The 22,555-nt window shown below is 42.0% G+C and overlaps 1 protein-coding gene across 7 annotated transcripts in view; it reads left to right on the top strand.

Annotated features, from left to right (window-relative positions):
* The window catches only part of LOC144246206 (uncharacterized), a 47,412-nt gene that overhangs the window by 518 nt on the left and 24,339 nt on the right, over positions 1 to 22,555 (top strand). For 3 of the 7 annotated variants that reach the window (XR_014950885.1, XR_014950884.1, XM_085564981.1), the window contains exons 1-2: positions 118 to 8,130; positions 21,968 to 22,036. Coding sequence is in view for 5 of the 7 variants with exons in the window: in XM_085564981.1 (XP_085421107.1) it covers positions 8,082 to 8,130; positions 21,968 to 22,036 (118 nt within the window). In the remaining 2 variants the exon portion in view is untranslated. The other 4 variants (XM_085564990.1, XM_085565011.1, XM_085565005.1 and 1 more) reach the window with 4 other exon arrangements.

Below are 22,555 nucleotides of genomic sequence, written 5' to 3'. Positions count from 1 at the left end.
ACGGTAAGGGCCGGGCGGGCAGACCGGGCTCCCCTCGCCGCGCCCCGTCCCGGGTTCGTGTCCCCCTGCCCTCCGTTTCCCCCTTGGCTCTGGGTCCCCGGGGTCTGGCCCGTTTGCATCGCCCGGAGCCCGGCTTTGGCACCGTGATGACCCTGCCGCTTCCCGACACAGCCCCCGCGCCGTCTTTCTTTTTCTTTCTTTCTTTCTTTCTTTCTTTCTTTCTTTCTTTCTTTCTTTCTTTCTTTCTTTCTTTCTTTCTTTCTTTCTTTCTTTCTTTCTTTCTTTCTTTCTTTCTTTCTTTCTTTCTTTCTTTCTTTCTTTCTTTCTTTCTTTCTTTCTTTCTTTCTTTCTTTCTTTCTTTCTTTCTTTCTTTCTTTCTTTCTTTCTTTCTTTCTTTCTTTCTTTCTTTCTTTTTCTTTCCTTCCTTCCTTCCTTCCTTCCTTCCTTCCTTCCTTCCTTCCTTCCTTCCTTCCTTCCTTCCTTCCTTCCTTCCTTCCTTCCTTCCTTCCTTCCTTCCTTCCTTCCATCCATCCATCCATCGCCATTGTATCTCAAGGACTAACACTCGAGTTTCCATGCCAAGTTATAATAAAACTTCATGATTTTTTGTGGACCCTCTGTAATTTTTGTTGTTTCTTTCAACAATGAGCATTTACAAATCTTGGAATCTTGGCTGCTCCCTTCACCTTAAGGGTGTGACATCCCTTTTTTAGCATCACTGACAGGATGCCATACCCATGAATTCCAGGCAGGTAGTGATAGGAAGAATATAAGGTGTACCCAGCTCCCCCAGGCACAGTATGTGCGAATTCGAATAGTCCTGAAGAAGGATTTAAATGGATAAATGTGATAAGTGAACAAAAGATATGGAAGGGGGAAAGTAAAGGAGTTTTATCTGCTATTTTTTGCCCAAAAGGAGAGGTATGCCGACAAACAGGCTGGGGGAGAAATTATTTGATCTCAACAGAGTTTGGTGAAAGGACTGCAGTATCCGTTAAGTGAGAGAGGAAATCGGCTTTGGTAGCAAGTGTTGCTTGCTGCCGGGTGCGATAGTGGAAGGGAGAGCAGGCTGCAGGCTGCTCGCTGCTGCGCGCCGTCAGGACAAGGAAGAGAGGCTGCCGGCGGACGCGCTGCTCGGAGCGCTGCAAGAGGCTGCAGGTACAGGGGCTGCTCGCAGCTCAGCGGGGTCGGGAAAGGGTCAGTGAGCTGCAGGCGGGACAACGCTTGTGGAGCGTGATCGGGAAAAACGAAAGAGGAGGAGACATGGAGAAGTGGATGTCAGCTTCTCACTGTGCAATTAAAATTCGTATTGAAAACATTCTGGGTTTTGATATTCCATGCCTTTAACTGCTGCTTACTACATTTTGCAAAACTGGTAAGGCAAATTCAGAGATCATCTCACTTACGGGGCACAACTCTAATCGCAGGAGTCATCCACCAAAAAGGTGGCGGAAGCAGCAAAAGTAGTATGGCAAGCACTTAATGAATCAAAAGTTAAGATTCTACCTGAGGAATGTCAAGATCAATCTGTCCCTGACAGACCAAAGAGATCTTTATTCAACATAGCTGCATTTAAAGAGACAGAACAGAGATATCCTGTGTGGAAAATAGGACTTTTGTCACTAGCTCGAGCTGTTCAACAACTTGAGTCTCCTAATGATACTGGAAATGTTGCCACGCGTCTACAGTGAACATCAAAGGACTGCTTATCCTTCTTGCAATCATTGCCAGCATGAGCTAAATTTGGCTCACATATAACAAGCTCGACCCACAGAGTGGAAGCCCTCTGTGAGAGCCAATTCAGTTTTGTTATGCCTCACCAATGGTTCTCAGGGGCACATAGGAGAGGGATGCATGTGTGCCATGTCCAGGAGGCAGCTAGGAGAAGATGGAGGAAAGCCTTGTCTTTGGGGAGACTGCCTGGCAACCATGTCATGTCTCACATGGGACAGGCAGGCAGCAGGGGAACATGGAAGATAGTGTGCCCGAGAGACACTGTCCAGTCAGATGGAAAAACGTCTCTACCAACGGATTGCAGTGGGACATTGGACTGGGCCAGTGGTCTCCTGTCACCAGGTGGTCTTTGGGAGGAGCTAGGGCCATAAAAATAACTGCATCAGAAGCTTTGGGAGCTCTTTGGGGGTTGTTGTGTCCTTTGGCTTTTGGTTGTCTTTGGGGGCTTTTTGAACTTGCATTGGGAGTCCTGCCTTTTGGCTCTCTTGCCCTCGCTGGCTCTTGCTCGCTGTCTCGCCTGCTCCGTCTCTGTGTCCCTGCCTAAGCGCCCTGCATCCAGCTCTGCCCGCCTCCGAGCCTGCCCACCCCCGGGATCCTCGTCGCGACCCTGCCCAGCCCTCTGGACATCCTGGCTGAGCGCCCCGCGCCTCGTGTCCGGTCGCCCATCGCCGCGGGAGCTGTCCCCAGGCAGGCAGCGTGCACAGCCCCCGCCTCGTGGATGTCGACGGCGCTCCCCGACCTCCGGAGGTAATGCCCTCTTTTTCCCTGTATCTCCTCTCTCTCTCTCTCCCTCTCCCATTTTTCTTTCTCTTGCTCTGTCTTCTCTAGCCCTCTTTAAGTAGGGTAACTCCTTTTTATTTTTTCTCTTTCATTACCACCAAACAGTTCTCAGATACAGTGTTTGCCTCGTTTGGCTTAATTTAATTCCTGACCATCTATTTTTAAAAGAATTCCTCACAGTTTCCCACATTGGAACACAGCACGGTCACTTCTGTGTGCTAATCAGTATGGCAACTCTAGTATATTCTGCATTACACATGCTTCTCAGTTGTGGGTGCAATTTACTGTGAGAGAAATTATAAAGGAGATGAAAGCAATTTGCTCACTGAAATTCAAAAGGTAACTTGACATAATACAAGTAGATTTAAAAGGGAATTCCACCCTTGGTGTTACCTAATTAATTTCATTTATAACCCAACCAGCAGTAAAGGCACAGTCTTTGTTTTAACAATGCATAATGCTGTGTGCTATATACTATATACCCAATCATTGTGTCAGAATTAAATCACAACACAGCTGCAGCCTACCTCCTGGATAACAAAGTATGGGAGGGAATACTCTGATGGAATGGATGCGCCTGTATGAGAAACTGTTGTGACTTTGTACTTGTAGACAACTTTATGATAGATTCAAGTAATCACCATTATATTTGTGTGTGTAACTTTGTTGAAATTCTAAGATGTTATTTTAGTATACAGCTCCTGTTGTATCTTATCATTGTTATGATTTAATTATGCACTTATCATTATGATTCAATCATATATAAGATCTAAAGCCTACCCCTATTGGAATCAATCTCACCTTGATGAGAAAGCTCCTATTGAAGCAAGCACAAGAGAAAAGACAAAGGACTTTGATTACTGTTTGTCATCATATGGAAGAAATCCACTGAGTGATGGCGCAAGTGAAGAAAGATGGGGACCTCCATTGTTGGGACATTTTATTTGGATGGTCAAACAAGCTGATAGATACTTGACATGCCTAAGAAGAGAGCTGACAGGGATAGCTGCTGCTCCACATTTAAGCAGGTTGTATTTGCCTCTTTTCAAGATCTGTGGGGACCCAGCCCTATAATCAATTAATTTCTAATATCCTAGTGGCCTTATCTCTAGGTGGTGTCAGAATATGCCTGACACTGCCCACTTGAAGTCTAGATAAACCAGTCAAGAGCAGCTATAAGAAAACCCTGAAAAGCCAAAGAACAAACAGATTGTTCACTGTTCAGGTGGCTGAGTTGCATCCCTGTTGCACAGCAGTGAAGGTCAGATCATTTCTCAGGAGAGCAGTGTGGGAACCCAGGACATCCCTCTGGCTGCCCTGGCTGTCTCGAGACCCTGGCAGGGGGCTCGGAGACTTTGGCATGACGTCAAAAACATCTGTGGCTTCAGTTTTAGCCCATGGAAAAAGCTGCCAACTTTGTATGAAGAATTACAAGGTACAAGGGTTTGAGTAGTGTGGTAGTTGAATTAACACAGGGTGAAAAAGTAGAATTTTAGGAGTTTAAAATAAGGGGTTCAAGGGGACAAGATGGAGGGATTTGGGTATGTCCTGAGCTTCTTCTCCTTCTTCCTGCCTTCCATGTCTTGCTGTGATGGTGACACTTTTCTATTGGTTTAAGGTAGAGACACACTGTCCAACATAAATGATAGATATTGGCACATTATTGTAAATATAGTACACGTAGTTTTTAGTATAAAATGGCAACGCCACCCCAAGGGGGTTGGAGTCTGTCGCAGACTGACCTGCTAGACAGACCACAGCTCCTTGAGAAAGCATGTTATAGATAAGAGAAAATAAACAACCTTGAGAAGCTAACCCTATGCATTCTGACTTCTTTGGCTGTGCAGGCTGGGAGAAAAAGACTTTTTATGATCTCGGGGTCATCTTGACCTCCAGACCCCTGAGAAGCAGGAGACTCAGGCTCAACCCCACTCTGAAACTGCAGTGTCAGAACATTCTCTCTTCTACAGCAGGGTCCACTGTCTATCTCTGGGGCATTTTTACCCTGCCAGAAGCAAGAAGCAAGAATAATAATTCAGCCCAGGTGTCTTTCAGAAACAGCCCAGGCAGGCTCGCAAATGCACACATGACTTTGGTTGTGGCCTAATTCTCACAATGGCTCCAGGGCTGAGCCAGCTCCTAGCCAAAGAGACACCAGGTTAAGGAGAGCAAATGCAGTGTCTTGCATGCGTGACCTTATGCACAGCATTTGAAATTAAAGATCAATATGTGCCTGGTTGTTGAAACTCCCTGCTTCACAGCCTTTTTCTTGTTTGAAAACCATTCCTCAGTTTGCCCCTTCAGTCTCCATTTCCCTCTACTTGGAGCAGGGCTCATCTCCTGCTCTGCCCATGGCTGCCTGTTGTCTCTGCTCACAAACTCTGTCACAATACTTATTTATTTTGAAAGGTAAAGCTGTCCCCAGTAATGCTAACAAACATTTTCTGCTTGGTCTCTGTATTTTTGTGTCTTTCAAACATTTACTGAGCCTGGAAGTGATTCCTACAGTTTTGTAGAATCATGGAATACCTTGTGTTGGAAGGATCCTTTGGCACTCATGTCACATGTGCCCTGCTCAGAGCAGGGCTGCTGTGGGTGCTAGGCCAGGTCACTCGGGGCTTTTCCCACATGAGTTTAGAGTTCCCTCCAAGGGTACATATTCCAGAGCCTCTGGGCAACCTGCCTCAGTATTTGGCTACTTCATCGTGACTTTTCCCCTCATAAATGTCAAGGTTTCGGTAGAGGGCCTACAGGATGGCCTCTGTGAGGAGAGACCAGGACTGCCCTCAGCTGGTCACAGTCACTGCAAACAGACCCAGCTACGGCATGGCCAGGCCCATCCTCAGGGAGCCTGTGGCACCTCTGGAAAAGTGTCTTCAAGTGACAGTGGCAAACACCAAGCAGAAGGAGAAACAAGGCCAGGGTGGGAGGAAAAGACGGAAAGAAATCTGCAATGGAGCAGGAGAGGGAAGAGAGAAGAGCATACCTAGGCAGGGGCTGTATCCAAGGTTTTGCCGGAGCAGGAGCTGAGATGTGCAGCCTGGAGGAGCTGCTGTGGGTGAAGGAACCAACCTCGTGTGCTGGTCCCAGTCTCCTGTGCTGGCCACTGCCTCAGCAAAGGAGCTGAGCATGGCCTGTGGTGAGGGCACTGAGGAACAAAAGGTCTGAGGGGGGAGGAAAAAGTACAAAGGAAAGCAGGATTTTTCCACAGGGCTGTTTGGTTTTTTTAAGTTTTCCTTGATACCAGAATCTGTAATTAATAGATTGTTAATTGGCAAATAAATTAGATTCATGGAAATTCCCTGAAGGAGGAAACAGTTTTTGCCCGTGACAATATCTAACTGAAATTTCTCTGATACAGTTTGTGACAGCTGGTCCTTGTTCTTTCCCAAGGTACTTCTGAGAGCAGCCTGGCTGTGTCTTCCCTGTACCTTTCCATCACATGTCTGAAGATAGCAAGAGGATGCTCCCTGCCCATGGTCATCTCCAGCCAAGATCTAGGTCCTGTGCCCTGGTACATTTGGGTGCTCCAGGACCCAACCATCATGGTGCCCCTTCACTGGTCTCACTCCAGTGAGCTGATTTCTCTCTTGTGCTGGGGAGCCCTACCCTGAGCACTGCAATGATGATGAAATCTTGTGCTAAATGGAGGAAGATAGTTATTTTCTTTAACATGCTGGCTATGCTCTCGCTAACGCAGCCCCCAATATGGTTGGCTGTCGCCACCACAAGGTCATGTTGTTGACTCATGTTCATGCATTGTTTACTCATGCTTAGTTGTCTGAGTGGTGAACAAAGTCTTAAAATAAACCTGTGACGTGTATATTCTTATGAAATAAGGAGGAAGGGATGTCAACAAACAGCACTTTTTACTTTCTCAGCTCCATGGGTATTTATTTCCAAGTATACATTAATGAAAATCCCTATCTACTCTGTTTTTCATAGGTAGAAAATATCTTTGTGATTTCTGTCCTTTCAATAGATCCCTTTAGCCTAAAGTAATTTCCTCATACTGCAATGATCTTTTGCAATCATGTTATTTGAAATAAAATGCCATGAAATAGCATTTAATGTAAGTTTTCCCAATTTCTTGAAAATCTCATCAGAAATTCTAGCTTGTATGTTCTATTGTTTGGAATGTTTAGTATACACAGGAGAAATGACAACTTTCCCATGCTTTATTTCAAGTTATGTAAATACTGTTCTTCATCTAATTCTAATGTCTTAGCTGCCTGCTTTCATGAAAAAATAGTAAATCAAAATATCATAATTAATTGTAAAGCAAAATAAATTTCCCCAATCATTCCAGTTGGAAAGCTGTCTAGAGATCTAGTCTACCCTGACCTTCTGAAGGGTCAACTAGAGCAGGTTGCTCAAGACATTGTCCAGTCCAGTTTTGAACATCTTCAATGGTGGATTCTCCACAACTTCTCTGGGTAACCTATTCCAGTACCTGAGAATCCTCACTGTAAAAAGTTCTTGGTTTGATTCTTACTATAGGGGTAGTCTAGAAAAGTTATTAAATCAGCTGTGAACATGAATGCCACTCTCCAGAAGCTAAGGACTGAATTTGTATTGCTTGTCTATTTTCACAAAGTCTTTGAGCTCAGTTGAAGACTGTGGTGAAGTGTGACACAACCAAGCACAGTGTATTTTAATTTCAAAATGCAGAGCCGTGTTCTTACATCAGGAATGGACGTTTGTAGTTCCAAGTTCTCAGTCAGAGCATAGATGGCTTATTTCTGACCCTCTCTTTGGAATGCCAGGACAGTGGGGCATTTCCAAATGCATCCAGTCTGCCCTTGGAAAGTGCTTTGCAAATGGTGTGAGACACATGGATACTGGGGTAAAACTAAGTGACATCAAGAAGTCTTCTATCCCATTTCTTCCACCTTATTTCTTCTTCTTATGATGCAGCATAATTATGCCAGTGCCATTTCTAAAGGAAAGTTGATCGACTTGCTCTTTACAGTGCCCTCCACAACACCTGAGAGAGAAATTACATCCTATGCTATGCTGTCCTGTTCTTTCCATGCATGTGGGAAATGCAGTGTCTCAAAGCCCTGTGTCCAAAGGGAGCAGTTTAATTGTCAAACTGGGGGCTGCCAGAGGGAGATGTGTGCCCTGTGTGCCTTCACCAACCAGTGTGCAAGAAAGGATCACATTTTCTTTGGCCTTCAGGAAAATGCCCACAAGGAATGACCGGGGTGGCTGGGTGATGGTGACAGCAGAATGGGAGGTGAATTCTTGGTTTCCTCTAGGGTGGCTTGTCTCTCTAGAATATAAGATTCCAAAGAAACTCCAGAAGTTATTCTGGCACCAGGACCCGGAACTAACAGGTGTTTATTCGTGTTGAGAAGCCACTTTTCCTTTGTTTTGGAAGCACACAGTGACACTGTGAAATTGCCACATGCTGGGTGGTGGCAGGATGAGTGGCTCCTCTGCTGCAGGATGAAATTGCATTCATTTGATTTTTCATTTTTGTTTTTGGGCAGAGTGAAGGTGCCTAAGTGTTTTATCTGTCTGGGTGATACTGTGGATAGAAACTGTTTCAATTGAACATTGTCATGATGAACAGAATTTCAGTTTATCAGTGTAGGATACCCGAAAGGCAAGGTATGTTGCCAGATTTTATTACTTTAATTCTGGGGAATATTTCTTTTCAAGCTGACTTAAAGAAAAATTCCTGTCTCCACAGTGATTTCTTAATCACGAGGCTTCGCAAGAAGACTGCATAAAACCCTGGAAGGCAATGATATGATGTAACGTGAACATCATTCTACCAAAAACCTAATCAACATTTGTGCTTGTATATCCTTATAAAGGGTCCATAACATTTCATTTTCCTTAATATACATGAATGATTTCCCAACTTATATCCATGAGAACTGCAAATTTTTTGCCTCTTTGATCAGTTGTTATTACTCACTTGTGATATCTTTGTAGTCTGCTTTTTTTTTTTTTTGCATATATGTTTATGGATTTCATCATAAAATGGTCAGTCATTCCAGAACTGTAAGTGCACATTATTTATGGAGAAAAACAGAGTAAAACCACAGTGCCTGTCTTTACTTCTGCTTTGATCAGGCAATGTGTGCTTGAAAGTTTTTGGTGGGAGCTTTTATTTTAAACACTACCTTATAATTTTATCTATTTATATATCAGAGAATACTGATACTGAACATGAACTGAACTCTGATTTATGAGAGTGCAGAAACACAACAAAGATATTGCAGGGGCTAATGTGAGCATTTATTCTGTTATCCTCTGTGGAGAGGATGACCTTTCAAATCCCTTCCAATTTCATTTACATTTGGAAGAAAATGTTATGCTTCCTTGACAACAAAATTTTTTGGCAAAATACACAACTAGTGTAACCACTGCCCTTCTAGTCCACAGTGTTTCTGTGCCAACAGGATGTTAGAGGAGGTGTCTCCTTGTCAGGTTAATCCAGTCTCTCCTGTCATCTATTTATTATGGGTCTGCATGTCAGGGTAGTATCTTCTGTTGCTGGTGCAAACATGGAAGTCTACTTGTCTGGCTCTATCTGTGATTGTATTTTTTTAACAACATGTAGTTTTAAATTGCATTTTGTGAGCCAGAATATTTGCAGAAATGTCAGTACCTTCTTTACATACAATATAGAAGAACTCTGTAGAAGAGAATTCCAGCTTCTTGAATTCCTGTCAGCTTGGGAGTGTGTTTCTTAGAATGCTGACATGTCATATGGAGACTACATATCCTTAGAAAAAAACCTTTTTTATCCCTGAGTATTGATAGCCACATTAAATATTACTTTTCATAAATGAGCCAGATTGCATCCTGAACCCACCTTGGTGTTCCCCTGGTACCTTCATCTTTCTTCATCCCTTTCTTTTTCCTCACTAGTCAGCTACTGGAATATGGTCCAGAGAAATCACTCCTGTTCAGTTAACAATGCTCTCAGATTACTAATTGTAAAGCAAGTGTAATTCTGGCTGCCTTCCTTTCCCTTTACTTTTCTTGGTTAGGAATTATCCTCTAACTGAAATATTTGTCCTTCCTTTCCCAGCCATTCCTCATGTTCATTGAATCCACTTGGAGTGGGAGTGCAGTGACCACTTGCACTGGTCCAACAGCCAGTTCTCTTCAGTGCTCCATTTCCTTAATTGACCAGATGTCATGGTTTAACCCCAGCCAGCAACCAAGCACCATGCAGCTGCTTGCTCCCTCTGAACTTCAGTTCAGGTTCAGACCAATGTTCCAGCTTGTCCAGTGCAGCAGCACAAAACCAGCAGGAGCACCCTGGCCACCTGCCAGCCCAAGCTGGCAAACATCACCATGGCTGTTATCAAGATGTTCCCAGGCACAATTCAATAAGGTGAGAAGTAGCAGAGCACTGCAGTAGGCAACAAAAGCAAAAAACAGTCACTAACTAGCGCTAGGCTCTAATATGTAGTCAGGAAAGCAAGCCCCATGGCAAGCATAGGTGCCCACTCATAACCAGCTAAACAGCACTGACAGATATCAATTCAGTCTAGCACATCCCAATCAGATTTGTCATTAACTCAAGCCCTTCAAGCACCATGTTGGGCACCAAGCAAGGACACTCAGCAGCCAAGCCCAGGCAGATGCTCATTCACTCCCTCCCTCACCTGCAGGATTAGGAAAGAGAATTAGAAGGATAAAAGATAGAAAACTCATGGGCTGAGATAAAGACAGTTTAATAGAGAAGGCTAAAGCTGTGCAAACAAGCAGAGCAAATGGGGGAATTAATTCCCATTGGGAGGTAGGTGTGTTCAGCCATCTCCAGGAGGGCAGTGCTCCATTATGTGCAATGGGCAATTACTTGGGAAGACAAAGGCCATCACTCCAAATGTGTTGTGTCTCTCCCACCCCTTCCTCAATTTTCTCCCCAGCTTCATATACTGAGCATGATGTCATATGGTACAGAAAATCCCTTTGGTCAGTTTGGGTCATCTGTCCCAGCTGTGTCTACTCCCAACCTCCCAAGCACCCCCAATTTCCTTGCCAGAGTGGTGGTACAAAAAGCAGAAAAGGCCTTGGCTCTGTGTAAGCCTTGTTCATCAATACCAAAAACATCTCTGTATTATCAACTCTTCTCAGCATAGATCTAAAACACAATCCCATGTCAGCCAATGTGAAGACGGTTAACCATCCCAGCTCAAATCAGTACTGTTAAAGGCTCTTACTTAGCACTCATCTCCCATGTAAGTAGATCCTTACACAGCCACCATCTAGAGTGTTCTAGTTCTAGGTAAAGAGACTTCAATTTATGTGTGCCAGATTAATATGCAGATCTGCAGTTCACATGCCTGTCTGCTAATTCTATGAGGTCTATTTAGAAGAATAACGTCTTCTTAAGAACTTTTCTGTCAGTAAAGCAAAAGATCAGCTCTTCAGTTTCTTCTGGCTCATTCTAAAGCTACAGGGTTACCAAAACAAATTTTTAGGAAGAGCCAGATTTCCACAACCAGAGACTAGTGCTAAATGGTTCAACCTCCAATTAGAGATTAGTGATCAGTGGTGTCATGAGGCTTCCAAATTGGGATCAGTAGTATGTAATACCTTTATCAATGGCATGGACAGTTGGGTTGAGTGCACCCTCAGCAAATTTGTAGATTACACCAAGCTCAGTGGTGCAGTTGAGAGCCCTGAAGGACAGGATCCAGAGGGAGCTGGACAAGATCAAGAAGTAGTCCCGTGGAAATCTCATGAGGGTCAACAAGGCTAAGTACAAGGTTCCCTCCCTGCCTGAATTGAGACAATCTCTGCTACCAATACAGGCTGGGGGATGAAGGGAATGAGAGCAGCCCTGCTGAGACAACTTGGGGATACACTGGTGGATGAGCAGCTGGACTTAGCCAGCAATGCAGTCGCAGCCCAGAAAGACAACTGCATCCTGGGCTGCATCAAAAGATATATTGCCAGTAAATTGAGGAAGGTGATTCTGCCCCTCTGCTTTGCTCTTGTGGGACACCATTGTGACACTGTGGTCCCCACCCTGCCTTTTTCTGCTTAATAGCCACCAGTGCTAGTTGTGATGGCTGTATCTGACTTACAGATATCAACCCAATAGCTAAGGGCCCTAAATCTTGCTCGACAGCTAAGGGCAGTTAGTTTTGCCAACAGCTCAGGGCTAGTTGAGCATGCAACCACTCAAAATACATCTGGTATGTAAGTATGACAGTAAGTCAATCTTCTTATTCCACGAATAGTGGATAGCCTGGGCCCATTGAGCTGTCCTGCATGGGAGTGAATTGCATGCCAGAATCTCCCCCTGAGCAGGAACGTCTCTCAAGCCTACTCCTCATGGCTGAGACGCCTCTTACTGCAACAGATTCTTGGTAAGTGATTAATAGCATGCTAAACTTTGAAATCATAGCTGAGTGATATGAAGGATTGATTGTGCACAGATTATCCTTGAGGCACAAACCACTGATCTAGTCTGGGACTAAGTCTGCATCCATCTAAATTCCCCTCAGAAAGCATTAAGAAAGCAGTGGGTTTTTTTCTGAACCTTGTGAGTCAACAGGAGGGTGTCCCTGACAGTTTTGTCTGACTCTGACCTTTATGCAGTAAAAATCAAGTGTACCTTGAATTAAATCTCGTTAAACCACTGTCATATTTACTAACATACTTTGTTAAATTGCTTGTTTATATAAATAAACATATTGCTACTTCGCTCTTACTGGTGAAGTGGATCACTTAATCTGTGATACTGTCCTGGCGTACTGCATTAACTTTTGGAGTCCTCAGCACAGGAGAGACCTGGACCTGTTGGAGGGGTACAGAGGAAGGCCACAAAAAAGAACAAAGCAATGAGACAGCTCTGAGAGAGCTGGGGTTGTTTGGCCTGGAGAAGAAAAGGCTCCAGGAAGTCCTTTCAATACTTAAAAGAGGCTTATAAGCAAGACTGGAATAGATTTTTTTTTTTTTTAATAGGGTCAGTAGTAATAGGACAAGGTCTCATTGTTTTAAAATAAAAGAGGATAGATTCAGAGTAGATATAAGGAAGAAATATTTTACAATGAAAGTGGTGAAACACAGGAACAGGTTTCCCAGAAGGGTGTTAGGTGCTCCATCCCTGGAAACATTCAAGATTAGGTTGGACAGGGCTCTCAGCAGCCTGGTCTAGTTGAAGAGATCTCATTGCAGGTTTTGACTTGATGATCTTTAAAGGTTCCTTCTAACCCAAACGATTATATTTCAAATTACTTTGAGCTGTCTTGCTTAATGGGAATGGCTTCAGTTTAAAAAAAATCAATAAACAAAAGACCAAGAAACCAACCCATTCTTCCTTATTGGGAGGACTGTTAGTTGATGTGGAACAGAACCTCTTGCAGAGAGGCAGACTGAAGGAGCACTTATTTTTGGCACCTGGAGTTAAAGATAAGTGAATAGCAACCAGGTAAAGAGGTGCCAACTTCTTCAATAGCCTCTAATTGCCTGCAGCCACCGTGCAGGAAGGGTTGAGGTGGGTTGAGCCTTTAGCTGAGTGGCTGCATGAGGATGTTAAAGAGGGCAAGAGGGCAAGCACAATGGAGCTTGGCTCTGCAACCTAGCAGATAGGGTGTTCATCTGGGAGGTGAAAATTACTGATGATGCTTCTGAATCAAGATGAAGGTTTTTATCTGAAACACCTACTGCCTCCACTAGCAAAATAATTCAGTGTAGATGATTCAGAGTCTTCCTGGTGATTCTCTAGTGATTAGATATGTAGATGATAGAGAACATCATTATGGTGAGCAATTTATTACCTCTGGATAAAGGCTGAAAATGTGTCACCATTTTCAGTGCCCACAAAGCTAAATGAAATGAATGCCATCAGTGCTGTGTTTTGAAATAATCTACATGTGTTGGTTGTGCTCTGGGCCTGTTAGACCAGATTGAATTCACAGGAGTGCCTAGTGTGTCTGAAATCTTATAGGCCTACTTGAACAGGATGCTTACTTTTTCAGTGCACAGAACTATCTGATGAGAACAGGATGGCAACAACAGGAGTTCAGGGTTCTTCTAAGTTGAATATAGAGGTATCTTGTCAGTTCACATTCTGGTCTTCTGTGTGAACAAGTTTTGGGGTCTTTTTTGTTGGTTTGGTTTTATTTTTTAGTTAAATTTGTTTGTTAAGTCTCAAACACTCAATGAAGTCCTGAGGTAGTTCTTGAAATCTTTATTTGGATATAGTCTATATTGCCTTCCTGTTGACAGTGGTAGATGAACATGCTTTGTAAGATGTTTTTAATCAGAGAACAAAAATAATCTTTATTGGAGTGCAGCTTGGAGTACAGAAAATAAAAGGTACTATTGCATGCTGGCATCTACACCATAATTTCACTTATTTAGTATTTTTTTTCTGTTTCCATTAATAATATAGTTTGGAGCCTTATTTCAACTTTCCAGTTTTCACAGAACTCTGTTGACAAATTTTAAGTTCCTGCTTGAACAGGGAAGTTGAATCAGATGATCTCTGTAGGTCCTTTCCAGCACAAACCATTCCATGATTCTATGAAAACTTGCATTTCTCACAACTTTTGTTGGCATGCCAATTAGTCATGCCTGCAGGGAAGCAAGCACACAGGCAGATGGAAGAGTCACCAATAGTCTTTCTCGTGGGCTGTTGTTCACCTTTTCCCTGTGTTGGTGATTGTGCTGTAAAGAATTATTAATAAATACTGGAACTCTACTCTGAACTGCAAATGTCTGAGATGGATCTAAGCTTACTTTGCTAGGAGCCTACAACACATATTACATCTTAGGAATACTTTTGTTAGTGAGAAGCTGTTTCTTAGTCTGTCTATTTCTTAGTCCCAGAGGTGTCTCTACAGTGCAGTGCTTATCTGCATGACCAGGTGTATGTTGACTACTTTTTTTCACTGTGAGTATGAATGTGTTTAATTTGTATATTTGAGATCCTGCAATGATTTTTAAATTCCTTTGTTTTTAGCAAGGATTATTTAATTCCTTTGACTTTACTTACTTCTCTGTTGGCTAACATTAGCCATTTGCACTTCATTACCTGGTATGTGTTTGGGAGGTGTGCATATCTTGTGTGTCAATGTATGTGAAATTTGTTAAAATAGTTAAATGTATTATTGCTACCTACAAGAGTGACAAAGCAACATGTACATTTGGCCAGCTAGAGGCTCCCTTCAGTAATACCTATGTATATTTAAACAGAGATCTGTGGTTGTTTCACCACTTGCATAAGACCCTTGTGAATTGCCAGAAGATGCAATTTCTGTGAAAACTTGTTTGCTGTCTGTAATCCTGCAACAGTCTGCCAATCTGTAAAGGCTTGCATATGCTCTCAAGTTGAGAGCTGCTAACAGGTTTATAGAGCCCAGGAAGAAAACCAGCTTTTCTTAAAGGAACAGTTTTAAGTTGATTGAGCTGTTATTTGAGGGCTAAGGCTACAATTTATCAGCTGTCAAACAGAGAGCTTCTGCCTTGCCTAAAATTGCTTTGGTTGCAGGCTAGATTAAAATGTACACCATTTATTTTTGCATTAAAATTCTTAATTGTTCAATAATTAATACTGGAGAAAACTATAAATTATCTGCTCTTTAATATTAAGGGAAGTCAGTGAGGCATGCAGGGGTGGCAATGGTAAGGTGCATGGCTAAGCGTAGATCAAAGGGTACAGGATGTTCCTGCTGCCAGGGACACCCAAGGCAGGGCAGGGAGCTCCTGCCTGCAGCCAGCAGCTCTCGTGAGAGAGGCTTCTGCAGTTCAGGCCTTGCCAGGAGCAACTGTGGGAGACTGAAATGGCCCTGGGGAGCAATGGGACCAGGATGGGCAGATGGGGATGGAGATGGGGATTGAGAGGGTGCAGCTGTTAGCACAGAAGGGCATGTGAGAAGGGCCACACACCCTGCCTGTGGGCCCACAGCCCAGGGAAGTGCTCTAAGTCTCTGCCATAATGGTGGGTACATGCCACAGATATAAAACCACTGATTCTACAGAGAAAGCCTCTGAGATGTTTGAAGCTTCTTGCAGATGGGCTGGTAAGAAAGGAGACTTCGGTAGAAGCAGTAGGTTGCAATGAGTGACCACACTCTTCTGGAGAAAAGGTAAATGTCTGCGAAAGATGTGCACAGGGTGTTGCATCAGCTGGCTGAGTTGCTGGAAACAGTTAAAAGGCTGTGCAGTACTAGAGAGGTTGAGATGGAGATAGATAAGTGGTTTCAGACCCATACACTTGTAGCAGGTGACACAGAGAATGTGACATCTTTGACCCTCATAACCTACAAAAGCCTGACTCTTCTTCATTCCCCACCCTCCAGCATTGCAATCCAAACCAGATATGAAGCTTTAACTGCTGTAGACACCTTTGAACAAGGTCTGTGAGGAGAAACTATACCAGCAGCAGGCAGTGGGTGCCACAGAAGGAAATGACAAATGCTTGTAGTGGGTGATGCACTGTTAAGAGGTATTGAAGCACCCATCTGTGGGCCTGAGAACAGGATATTCTTTGATGACAGTGGCCTGTTTGAGAAGGATGGAATCCACCTCTCTGGAAGCAGAAGGGTAATCTTCAGTAGCAGGCTGGACAACTTAGTAAGCTTGGCTTTAAACAGGAGGACTCTGGGGGTGGGGTACAAAGTGGTTACACACCGTTGCAACTAACTGTGGAATAAGTCAGGCCAACAGAGTCGTGACAAATTTTCCTTATTTGCCTGGCCAGATAGAGCCAGAAGGCAGCCACCTGATATATCCAGTGTGTGTTGATCAATGCACACTATCTGAGGAACAAACAGGAGAAACTGGAACTTCATGCATCAGTCGGAAAGTTATGATATCACAGGAATAACTGAACCATGGTGGGACAGTTCACATGACTGAAGAATTACAATGGATGGCAATGGACTGTTTCATAAAGACGGGCAGGGATAAAGAGGAAAATGAGTCATGCTGTATGATAAGGAAACTCAGAATATGTAGAGATAAACAATTGAGATTCTAGTTGGACAGAAGATGAACATTTTTCACAACAGGAACAAGAAATCATTGGAATAATCTCACCAGGGAAGTAGAATTCCCCAATTTTGACACTTTTAAGATTCACCTGGAGAGGGTGTCGGCCATCTGGTGCTTTTTCTAAAAAAGATTGCAACAGGTGATCCTTGAGGTCCTTTCCAACCTGGTATTCTATGATACTATGAAAATGCTTGTTTGTATTTACTATAAAGGCTACACATAGCTCAAGTCTAGTTCTACCCTTTTTGGGTTTTTTTGGTTCTCCCCTTTTTTTTCCCTGACCAGTTATGTTCCATCTTTAAAAAAAAATAACATCTTAAACATCTAAATATAAGTCCTGGTACCAGATGCAGTTACTCAATAGTGAAATTTTCAGGGGAACTTTTTGAGATAGCTGAATGCAATGTCATGTATCAGGAATAGAGAAAGTGGGGATTTGACAGGATGTGGTATTTCCTTCTGAGAAGTTGCAATTCTGAAAAGGAAACTAGAAATCCTGTTAGTTAATAATCTTATTTCACATCTCAGATTAAATGTATAGGAAAATAAATTAATGTCATTCCTGCATACACGAAAAGGAATATTGAATAGGTATAGGGAAATTATTGTTCCACTGCATTTGCCAGTGAAAGTGTGTTGGGGAAGATGAAATAGGAAAGCCTTATATATATGTTTGCCTGGTAAAAGATTTAGAAAATACAGAGATTGAGATGGTAACAAGTTTTAAGATACCAAACCTTAGTTACTGAACAACTAGAAAACAATAGTACAGCCAAGATGAAGGCAATCTCCCCTTCTGCTTGGGCAATGCCCTTAGCTACAGCTAGGTCCAAAGGTGAAATGGACTGTTCCGTCTCAGCCCCAAATGTATGGTTCATCCCACATCTGTAACCCTTCCCTGAAGCATCTGGTATCTGCAACCCCATTGGCCCAATCTTGTCCCAGCCTACTTTGAAGCCCCCTGATAAGGAGTGCCTGAGGGCTCAGACCCTCTCTTGGAACTTCCTCTCTTAGGACTCTCTCTTGGAACATCCTCTCCCTCTTGGGATCCTCTCTTATCTCCCTCTACCCGTTGCCTCTTCCATCCCCCTCTCTCTAAGGCCTGCCACGTGTCATGTCTGGCGACTCCAAGCAGGGCCTTTCACCCTCTCTAATAAACCATATATTCTAAGAGCAGCCTTCAGAGATCCCTCATCTCCATCCATCCAAACCATCTTGGAGTCCAGCACTCCTCACAAAAGTGGTTTTATATAACTTTAACTCTCTAAATTGATCTGATTCTCCCACTGCAGGTTTTTCTCTGTTGGAGAAGAAAGCTTAGATGGTTACCATAGACTATGTGCATAACATTTGAATAGTTCAGGGTAAATGGGGGGAACCCTATCCATGTCTCAGCAATGTTCAGAGTTTACACAAGGCATGCGGATTCCAGATTCCACATCTAGGAAGTTAAGAGAAATCCTCTTGTGCTCCATTCTTTCCTTATCATTCAAATTTTAGGAAAATTTTGCAAACATCTTCATAGTATGATGTCATGTCTTCTCTTCTATTTGTTGATCATCAGAAAAGTAGTTGCTTCTGTCCATGCTCAAACTATTAGCAATGGCACCACACTATCCGCAGCTGGTCTGAATGAGGCAGGGCCTGGATATTATTTCAGGCTTTCAACAAATGCATGCAGACAGTTTTGCATCATTTACTAACATATAAAAATCTTGGTTTTGCAATCATACATGAGATTACTAATAAAGTGGAGGAAAAAATAAAAGAAAAATAATTTAGAGGCCAAAAGCTGCTCTTCCTTTTACTTCTGTTCCTCCTGAGTAGCCCCATAGTGCAGAGCTAGTAAAAAGAACTAGGGGTTGTCACACAAATTACTCTTTGTGGTGGGGTCCTTTTTCACCCTATGGATTAGTTTAGCTTCTGGCACAGCAGAACCCTGCTGTGCTTGGTGGTTATTAAAACTTCTATAACAATAACAACAGCAGTGATAATAAGTGTACTGGAAAACTTCATACCTGTAGAATTAAAAAGGTAAAAACTGCTCCCTTATTCAATTACATATTAATTAATAATAATTATATATAAAGGTAATATTTGAGATTTGACTGTTTGGAAATTGTTTTGCCAAAGTGCCAGTGCCTTTTCTTACTAGGTTTTCATGATGATGCAGAATGACATATTTGTGTCACAACCTCTTATGTTATCAGAGCACTGCTTCAGTGAAGAAATAATATCTAGTGATTTGTGTAGTAGTCCTTCTTGTGTCCTGATGGAAATAGGGAACCCACATGTATTTTAGTCTTAATATCTACTTGGAATTAAAAAGCATTCAGAACTTTTTTGTCCATGTTGTCTTTGAAAGACAAGCAGTCCTATGGATACTTCACTCATGCATGTTTTCTCACCAGAACACAGTACAAATTTGATTGAAATAATAAAGACTAGGAAAATAGATAGCTGGTTTCCTGTATTTGAGTCTCAGCTGGATTAAATTGTTTGGGGAAATACACATATATTTTATTTTTCTTTTTACGATTATCAGACATAGGTCTGGATAGAAGAAACCAAAGGTTTCGTTCAGAGGTGAACACTGTAATGGTATTGGAGACAAAACAAGTGCAGTGCCTCCCATTTGACAGGTCTTTGTTTACCTTTTCAACTTTTTACTTTTGAATTTAGATAAAACACATGACAAATCAACATGGAGCTTGATGACAAACCAACATGCAATTCAGTTATAAATAGACTGCCTACGTTAGTAATGGACTCAATCCATTATTGCTACATTTGCTTCCATACTTAGTTCCTGTTTCTGTTTCTGTCATTGCTCAAAGGATTGGGCAAGCACTTGGGTTTATTAATATATTCCATCTATGATGAGACTTGTGCAAGTCATCAGCACTCAGGCAACACACTACACACCTATAAACAAAAATGTTCAGAACCAATCATGTGAACAGCTCTTAGTCCTGCACTAGTGTTCACATTGTTCATATTGTGTTTGGATTACTGGAGTTCAGATTGGTTTAACTTGCATTGAAATTAATGACTACAGATGTGCAGGATTCATTTCAATTTTCTACCAATACCTAACCAATACCTCAAAATATGGCTTAGCAACCATTGCTTTCAGGTGCTGATTGTGAAACTGTAACAGAGGTTCCACAGTGCATTCCTAGTTTACCTGGTGAATCCACGTTCTGTTCTGCCAGGGAATGTTAGTGGTACTAGCAATAACAAGAGTGCTCTTTAGATATGTGTGAGCTATGGAGATTCTCAAGTCGCTTTCAGACTAGCCATCTTGTTAATAAGCCACGTAACGATATCGAGGAAGTATGTTAATTAAGTTAAAATAATTTAATAACTCCCAACAATCTCAGAATTGAGAAAGGTGAGTGACTGAGATATTCAGCTATGAAATGGAGAGAATGGAGAAATGTAGAATTTAAAACCTTTCAGAGCAGGTTATGAAGCTTCTTGGTGGCAAAATATAACAGAATAAATTTACAGCACAACTTTACAGCACAATACTTTTTTGCTTTCTTTGTGTAAAGAGTCGAGTCCCATCATCAAGGAAAACTTAAATCATAAGTGAATGTAACCCTGTGTTTCCATTACAATGTCAGAAGAGGAGAAAGATGAGTTTAGGTGGTTGGGATGAACTCAAATGAGCAAGAGTGAAAAAGGGACCTTGCAGTGACTACTGGACTTGATCCCTTCAGAGCTTATTTCTGGATATTCCAGTGTTGTTTGGCTTTTAAGCAGATGGCAGTTTTTAGAAAGAAAACTGCCTTTAATGTTGTGGTAGGCTCAGAAATATTTGGGGACTTTTTTGTATTTTGACAAGGTTTTTTGTTCTTCTACATTTAAATGGTTGTGCTCAGTAAAAGAAAGCAGCTGTGGAAAGAAACATGAAACTCAGGTTTTAAATTTGTAGAGAGTTTATTTTTCATTTTCAGAAATTATGCCTCAAACAAATAGATAGGGCTTTTAAACTAGTTCATATTCATTCATATTAAGAGTAAACCAAACTGAATTGTTACTATAAAGACAGAGTATTTTAAATCATAGTCTTAGGATCATAAAGATTTTATGAGCTATTTCATTACAAGCTATCTCAAATTAACTCTTTTGCTAACAGTAAAAAGATAAGACAGAGGTTTTACTACTGTTTTGATGTGAAAACTTATGACATCAAGAATTTACTACTCCGGGGAATTACTTTTGAACTTTAGTCGAGTTTACTGACTAATCACATGACTCATCCTCATTTTTCCTTTGAAAGGCGTTAACATTTTAGCATGCCCATTGAAAAAACAAACCACACAAAATCCTATATAAACGACTTCCACAGACAGCCTATTGCTCCTCCCCACTGGGACAATATAAGGTAAGAGTTACATAGCTCCAGAGATGCCAAAGATACGTTTTATGTTTTGATTGGAAGGTCCTGAATTTTCTATTACTTGCTATTTAAGTAATAACTTAGGAAAAATACTTAAAAGTACTTTCATGATAAAACATTTTGTTGGGCTTTGCAGCTTTAGTTTAGTAGTTACATTAAAATAAGAAATCATAGAAAGAATTGTTGTGTCAATTTTGAATTTACATTATTAGTAAAATAGACTTTACTCCTAGAGAGCCAGATTGTCATCTCCATATTTTTGCTAGGCGGCTTTTTTAACTTTTTCTGACTTTTCTGTTCTTAATGGAACCTAGAAGTAAATTTTCAAAGTGTCAAGCTGAGAAGTTATTCCTAATTTCATCTTTCAAAGCAAACCTCCAAGAAGTGATAACTCTGAGTGAGGTGTGGGGCTGTGAAACAGCCTCATCTCTGCTTCACTGCTGCCAGTCAGTGACTGAGAAAGGCTTTTGGGATCTGCTGTGCTGTCCCTGGGATGGGAAACTCTCCCCACTGCCAAGAGTCCCCCACAAAACCTTTCTAGAGGAATCTTCTCCTCTTTGTGGGTTGAAGGAAGTCCAGGAGGAGTGCAGGGCTTAGAGCTGGGCATCCTAATGAGTTCTGATTCATTCAATTGAACTGATTCTCATCCGACAAGTTTCTTTCTCAGAATCAAGAAAAAAAAAATCATCAGTCAACTCTATCCTGGGATATTTGATTTGACCCCAAAGAGAATTCTTGTCTTTGCCATCTAATTTGTTGAAAAGATTAATATTTTGTTAGCAGAGGCTAAAGAGTAAAAAGGAAGTGTCTGTGCTTGAGAAAGTCTGGGGAATTAAGTGGGGAATTCCCTCTAAAAGTAGAGACAAGAAGAAAAATACAGTACAGAGCTCTGGTCACTTGTGGGGAGTGTCCTTTGTCAACACAAGCAACAATACATCATTCCAGATTAACTAAGTTTTGTACAAGTTTGTGTGTTTGTGAAATGTTCACATTTTAACCTAATATTTATTCAATGGTAAATGTATAATTGTTGGACTGGACTGACAGTGCTTCTGTCTTGTGCAGCCCAGGAGATGGAGATCGAGACTGCAGATGAAGTTGCTATTGTTGGAATAGGATGCAACTTTCCTGGAGGTAACTTTGGGGTAAAAGCAAAGCAGGCTGTGAGTGAACATTGAAAAGCAGAGTCTTTTATTAATGTTGAAATGGAGAAAACCAACAGCTGTTGGTTTGTCCCTTAGTTGAATTCGTTGCTTTGCTGCTTGTGGGATCTTTTTAAAAGGTGGTGCTGTGGTGGAAAGGAATTAGTTTAAATTGTTTGCAGACAGACAAACAGAGAAAAGAAGCTGCAGTGCTGGCTGTGGGCAGGGCATTGGGCTGCACCTGAAACTCATACAAATGAGCTGGATGGGTCTGGGATGATTTGAACTTTCTGTGTGTTCACTGGCTGGGTGATTGTGCATTGTTACAGGACTCTACATGCATAGGAACAGGACAGATGAAGGGCTGGACATTCTTATCAGCAATGCCTGTAAAATCAACTGGTTGGGTTTTCCTAAAAGAAAGCTTTTTGCTTTCTTACAGTAGGTGGAGTAGATACAGTGAGAGGGTAGGGAAATGGGGAGAGAAGGTGGTTAAGGGTTTTGTGGGGTT

The sequence above is a fragment of the Lonchura striata genome, chromosome 2 (genome assembly GCF_050655825.1).
Source record: "Lonchura striata isolate lonStrDom1 chromosome 2, ASM5065582v1, whole genome shotgun sequence".
NCBI lineage: Eukaryota > Metazoa > Chordata > Aves > Passeriformes > Estrildidae > Lonchura > Lonchura striata.
The sequence above is the reverse complement of the archived record's forward strand: the minus strand, read 5'-3'. Positions and strand labels throughout refer to the sequence as shown.